Raw genomic sequence first — 6,684 nt, 5'->3', positions numbered from 1 at the left:
CGGCGGCTCCGCTCCGCTCCCCTGAGGCCACACCTCCCAGCGGCCGCGCGCAGCGGCGCGTGCTGGGGCTGTAGCATGGCGGGGGCGCCATCACGTGAGGGGCGGGGAGCGGCAGCGCTTCCCTCGGCTCGCGACGTCGCGGGAGGGTGACGTCGCCGGCGAAGCGGAAGCCGGTGCTGAGCGGCGCGTCCGTCCCGCGCCCCACGTGCCGCGCGGTCCGTGCTGCCGGCGGCGGGGCACGCGCCACCCCTGCTCCCTCCGGCCGCGCTCCTCAGGCGCTGCCCGCGCTCCGGTGGAGGAGGAGGATGGCGGCGGCGGACCTGCGGTTCCGCCTGGCGGAGCCGCTGCAACTGGTGGCGCGCAGGAACGAGAAGAGCAGCGCGGAGCTGAGCAGGTTCCTGGCGAAGCAGGTGAGCGGCCGGCGCGGTGGCCCCTGGGCGCCCGCCCGCCCTCCTTCCGGGCGGGTCTCGCAGGGTCCGCCAAGGGAGGAAGGGGACGTACCGCGCTGCCTACCCCCCCCGCCCCGGTCCCACGCCGCCATCTCCTCCCGCAGCTTTGTCTGCTGCCCGCGCCGCCTGGCGACCCCTCCCGCTCCCCCGCCCTGGGGCCGTCGGCGGAGCCGCTGTGCGGGGCAGCTCTCCGTTCGCTCGCTCTGTGTGTGCTTGGTGCGGTTTCTTCCCCTGCTCGCCCCTTTCAGGGTTGTGCGAGTGGAACGCCGTGAGGTAGATCCTCTTCTGTCCCCTGGTACCCCTCCTCTTGCGCTTCCCGAGAAGGCAGTTTGCCCCGCAGTTAAAATCTTCAGTATCTTCCTTAAGGTGATTCTGAAAACGTGATAGCAAGTGATGGCACGCTGGGAGCTAGCACTGAGACAGGATCTAGTCCCTTAGCTGCAGCATCTTACCCTGATGGTATTTGCATGTCTTCTTTTAATTGCCTCAAAACAGTGTGTGGGGTAAAAAGGCAGAGGACTGGATTTTCTAGGGTTCCTTTTTTAAATCACAGTGGTGCTGGAAACACGTTCCTATTCTCACGGGTTTCATGCCTTGGCTGCCTGAACTGTAAAAAGCACACCTGCCATTTAGGAGAGTTGAGGCCTAGATCATTTCTGTCTCTGAAATACTTGAAGACATGTAATATCATCACATCACATGTAATATTATTAACACTTTTCATGATAGAGCTTTTGAAGTCCCTACGTTGTGTACACACTTTGGGGCTCAAAATCCATATTTCTGTTTGAGTGTCTAGGAAGTGTCCCCGGTTGTTTGAGGATGAAAAGTCTAAATCATCCTATTTTTTCAGAATACTGGCGTTCAGTCTGAATTACTGTCATCCTAGTTATGTTTGGGGAAGGCTTTCATACTGGTAGTCAAGGTTCTGTGTTGGTAGGCAGATGGCTTTTTCTTCTGTCACTACAAATCATAGGATCAAAGAAAAACTGACAGGAATATATATTCCTGCGTTGGAGAGTTGATGCTAATTGGTGGGAAGCAATGATGAAGAGCTGCTATTCAAGAGAAAGAAACAGCTGAGAAATAGAGACAGGGATGATGCAGATATGTGATGTAGCAGGCATATGGAGCAGTGAACCAGAAGTGAGTCACCGAGATCTGAGACTGGGAAAGAGACTGTGCCCTTCTGGCGACTGTTTTGAGATACCCTTAAGGTTTAAAAGTCTTGCTAGGTGAAAATTATTAGAGTGATAATATGCAGAGGATTTGGAACAGCACATTAATGAACTATGACACGTTCTTTTGAAAACTAAATTGCTATTTCCAAGCTTGGAAGCTACAGATCTGGGAGTATGTTGGGCTTATCTTGCCACTGAACAGCTCCAGTCATCGTACCTGATTTCCTGCGGGTTGCTTTGCACGTAATTTAGCAAGCATGCATTCTGGAAATGGAGAGCTCTTTGCTCTGCAGTTCACTAGGTCTTTCTGCTGACTTTAACTCTGCAAAGGTACATCAAATTTCTGTGTTCTTAATGAGGAAAATGGGATGAAAAGCTCTCTTAAAAGTCTTTATTTCTTGCCTTTCTACTTTTTGGATAATTTAAGCAAACTCTATAAGCAGTGGAGCTCCACAGACTGCTGGAATGTGATTCTGATTTTGTGGTGTTGTGGTTTGAGCCCAGAGGGCAGCTGAGCACCAGGCAGCCGTTTACTCACCCCTTCCCCCCCTCAGTGCTGGGGAGGAGAAAATAAAGCAAAAGGCTCAGGAATTGAGATGAGGGCAGGGAGGATTAGCTCACCCATTTAACAGTCACAGGCAAAAGACAGGCTTGTTAGGGGAAGAAAACAAGAACATCACTTTAATTCAAGCACTAACAAAACCAGCACTTAACAGACAGAACGGGACAGCGAGAAGCGTCACCATATCTTAAAACACCTCCCCTCACATCTCCTTTCTTCCCGGGCCCAGCTTTTGTTCCCGATATTTCTACCTCCTCCTCCAGCGGCACAGGGGCAGGGGAGGGGGGTGCAGTCGGTTCCCCGAGTCTTCCTCCAAGCAGGGGGGAAGCACTCCTCTGCGATTTTCCCCTGCTCCACGTCTTCCCCTCTCACGGGAGACAGTCCTCCACAAACTCTCTCTGCCCTGAGTCCTCCCCACGGGATGCATTCGTCTCCAGATGCTCTGGCGTGGGTCACCCCCACGTGTTGCTGTCCTTCCAGCGCTGAGCTACAACAGTGGGGGCTCCTTCTCCCCTCAGAGTCCTGGGGGTCCTCCACAGGCGGATCTCTGTGACCCCCATGGGTGGCAGGGGCGGCCCTGCCGTCTCACCACGGGATGCAGGGGGGCTCTCTGCCCCGGAGCACCTCCCCCACTTCCTCCTCCTTCCTTCCACTGACCTCGGTGTTTGCAGAGGTGTCCTCCTTGTAACTCATTCTCAGATTCTCCACCTCCTCTCAGGTTCCCCTTCTTAAATAATGTTACCGCAGAGTCACAGCCACCATCGCTAATTGGCTCGGCCTTGGCCAGCTGTGGGTCTGACTTGGAGCCGGGGGGGGGGGGGGGGGGGGAGATTTCCAGAAGCTTCTCACAGGAGCCACCCCTGTAGCCCCCTCCTCTGCTACCAGAAACCCTGCCGCACAAACCCAGCACATGTGTATTACCAAAGGTCTGTTTGAATCAGAACATCTTCCTGTGTAGAATTCCAAATGCAGATTTTGTGCAAATGCATGTGTTTTGGCTCCATGGGATGGTGTAGTTTCAGTAGAGAAGTTCATTAATGTGAAGGTTAAAATGCTGGTAGGAATGGAACTTCAGTGCAAAATTTCCTTATTTGTTTCTCCCCTTGGCATCTGCCACTGTGCGTATATGGAAGGATATAAATCAGAAAAACCTGACCCCTCTGGATATTTTCTCCATTTAGTCTATGGAACCATCTTAAGTGAACTGGGGATCTCGAGCATGCCATTCTGGATCTCCTGGTCTATTCTGTTGGTGTTTTAGCTTGGCATCCTTCATTTCGCCTTTCATTTTTCTATGTAGCAGCAAAAATTGTTTTAATAATAGCTCCAAGCTTTTATTTATAGCCCATCGGTCTTAGCATTTGATGTTGAGAAGTGCCTTTATTCCTTTTTTTTTTTAAAATAAATGTAGGAAAAAAGAGGTGACCTAGCTGTCCCAAATTCACCCAGCTACCCATTGGCTGTCAGAAAAATGTTGTGACATCCTGACAACTAAGGCAGACTGTTTTTTTCCTAAATTATGACATCAGCTTTTTATTTGAAAGATTAATTAGGCTTTACATCATGTAGCATTATAAATAAAGCAAGGTATGTTGCAGTTTTGCTTCCATCCTGGAGTGTATTCTCATATTCTGCTTCTAGTTTTTGAAGAGCTGTGATTTTTGGGAGACAGTATGTTAATGAATACACTGATACAAAGAGAGAACATTCTCACTACCCTTGAAAGAGTGGTCTAACTCTTACCAAATACGTTGTGGTGGAGGAGGTATAGGAAGTTCTAGCTTGTTCTGCACATAGTTGAAACTATCTTCCTGTGAGACTGCGTATCCCCCTGCAGTTTTAAACTTTTTTCTTGAAGTATTTGGCTTATAAGAAGAGTGCAGGCTCATGCTTTGCTTTACCTTACTGAATTGGACAGCTGCCAGAAAGAGGGGTCCAACTCTGTTTTCTTTTGCCTGTTCCTAATGCCAAGCCACACCTTTCTGTTGCTTCTCTTATCCTGCACCTGGTGAGTGTGCTGCTGATATGGAAAATCCATTCAACTTTCCCACCCAGTGGAAGACTTTGGCAGAAGGATTAATTTGGATCATCTTGCCAAATTGATTTCTGCACAGTCGTACAACGGTAGAGTGGCTGTGTGAGGGAACAGAGCTGAGAATGTGTATTTGAGTGAAAGAAGGATTTCCCATGCACGGCCCTTATGCCCTCTCACTCCTAAAAACCATTGTTAAATCTATGTATCGTGTCACATTCTGTGGAAACATGTAAGCCATGATCAGAAATGTAGCCTTCACGTGGGCCCAGATTGTTGTTGCTATAATCCTTTCTCTTGGTAATCTTGGGGTTTGGATTAAGCTAGTTCTTAATAAAGATTTCGGTACCTTGTGAGCACTGAGTAAATGTACTGTGCAGGTTGGGAAGGAGGTGTGCAACATGCTGGTAGAGGAGCAACTGGGATTGTGTTTGACTACAGGTCTCACTGCTAGCTGTACTTCTGTTTAAAATCTCTTGCGTTAATAATACACAATGTGTATATATTCTATATTTGGAGGGACAGTCTTTTGTGATGCTTTCTTAAAGCAACTGTTTAGAACCACAGGTGCAGATTTACTATCCCAGATTTGAACACAGAATTAAACACTTTCGGATCAGCTGTCCTTTTCTACTGATTCAGAAAGTTAGGTATTTCACAAAGCCACCTTTAGTTAAAAAAACCCCTCTGACAGTATTCTTCTTTTCTATAAAATTTTTAATTTAGACTCTGAAAGGCTCTGAAATCAGACAGTCTCTTTGTAGAATGAGAAAGTTGCTGTGGTTTTTGAATAGTTTTGCATGTCCTAAGGTGATTAAAAAACTGCTTGCTCTCACAAAATTGCTAATGGAATGGATTTGTTGTACAGTAGTCGTGTAACTGCAGAGTTTTACTGAGTCAGTCACCTCATTTATTTACTATTTTATTGTTAACTGTCTATTTGATATTGAAAGCTCTGATTAATAAATTAAGCACCCTGTTGTGCCTTGTTTGTGTAGCCAAAGATGTAATTGATTTGGAAACCGAAGTTACTTTTTATTTTTTACAGTGGAGTTTGTCTCCAATTCCTTTGAGCCTTGCTGCTTTTGAACAACTTGTCAATCATTTTGCCACTCAAAATCCGATGCCCTGTAATGGACAGTGTCTTGCTTGCTCTGTGATGAATGCAGACCTTCAGCTCCATTTTTAAAATTATTTTTGATGCTGCTCTGATAGATGAAAGATAAACTTATATCATGTTTCATAAAAATAAATGCAAAGCATGTAAGAAACTGCTTGCAATTAACACGATGGTTTTGATGTTTGTAGTGTATATACTGCAGTTTCCCTGATTTGTTACAAGCTGCTAGGGAATGAATGTCTTTTCAAATTCAGGAGACCCAAGGAGCTTGAACAAGTATGCATGTATTGTAGAAGGGTGTCCACAGTGGTGTAGCCTTAGGAGGTCACCTTTTCAAAGTCAAGGCGTAGGACCTCTGCAAGTCTATTTATCTTGTAACAATGTGTCCTGGTTTCAGCTGAGATAGTTTTCTTCCTAGTAGCTGGTACAGGGCTGTGTTTTGGATTAATTGTGAGAATAATGCTCGTAACACACTGATGTTTTAGTTGTTGCTGAGTAGCGCTTATCCTAAGTCAAGGATTTTTCAGTTTCCCATGCTCTGCCAGCAAGGAGTTGCAAAAGAAGCTGGGAGGGAGCATGGCCAGGACAGCTGACCCAAACTAGCCAAGGGGATATGCTCAGTATATAAACTGGGGGGGGAGTTGGCTGGGAGGGGCAGATCACTGCTAAGTCATTGGTCAGCGGGTGGTGAGCATTTGCACTGTGCATCACTTGCCTTATGTTTTAGTTATCTCTTTTTTATTATATTTCTTTTAATTACAGTTATTATTATTTTGTTATTGTTATTATTTTGTTTTAGTTTAGTTATTAAACTGTTCTTACCTCAACCCATGAGTTTTACTTTTTTTCTGATTCTGCTCCCCATCCCACTGGGAGCGGGGAGAAGTGAGCAAGTGGCTGTGTGATGCTTAGCTGCTGGCTGGGGTTAAACCCTGACATAATTAAACCACCCCATGTGCAGGCCCAGGAGCAGGTTTTACCTGAGTAACAAAAGTCTAGGAGAAGCAGAAATTGGCTGCTGGTGTTGCTAAAACAAAAGACTACCTGAATCGCAGAATATTTTTGTAGAATTGTTTTGTTTGGAAAGTTGCTTTGCCTAGCTGTATTTACAACTGTTTGCCAAGAAAGATAAAATCATCTTGATAGGATATGAGTTCACTCATCAGGGAAGGGAAGAGTGGAGCATCAAAGTTAAAGGCAAAACCACTACAGTGCAAATTCATAATCCTGATTTTTCACAAATCAAAATTATTTATACTGCATTATATGCTAAATCTCATGGAAGTGGAGAAATGCTTGGATAATAACATGAGCTCCAGACCATAGAAATTTAAGCATAA

General features: G+C 46.5%; 1 protein-coding gene across 5 annotated transcripts in view; it reads left to right on the top strand.

Annotated features, from left to right (window-relative positions):
• The first annotated feature begins 185 nt into the window (after positions 1 to 185).
• MDN1 (midasin AAA ATPase 1) overlaps positions 186 to 6,684 on the top strand; it is a 102,679-nt gene continuing 96,180 nt past the window's right edge. For all 5 annotated transcript variants that reach the window (XR_012628088.1, XR_012628089.1, XM_074862068.1 and 2 more), the window contains exon 1: positions 186 to 410. Coding sequence is in view for 3 of the 5 variants with exons in the window: in XM_074862068.1 (XP_074718169.1) it covers positions 306 to 410 (105 nt within the window). In the remaining 2 variants the exon portion in view is untranslated. The remainder of the gene's footprint in view (positions 411 to 6,684) is intronic.

The sequence above is a fragment of the Strix uralensis genome, chromosome 3 (genome assembly GCF_047716275.1).
Source record: "Strix uralensis isolate ZFMK-TIS-50842 chromosome 3, bStrUra1, whole genome shotgun sequence".
Taxonomy (NCBI): domain Eukaryota; kingdom Metazoa; phylum Chordata; class Aves; order Strigiformes; family Strigidae; genus Strix; species Strix uralensis.
This window is presented reverse-complemented; position numbering and strand designations above follow the sequence as displayed.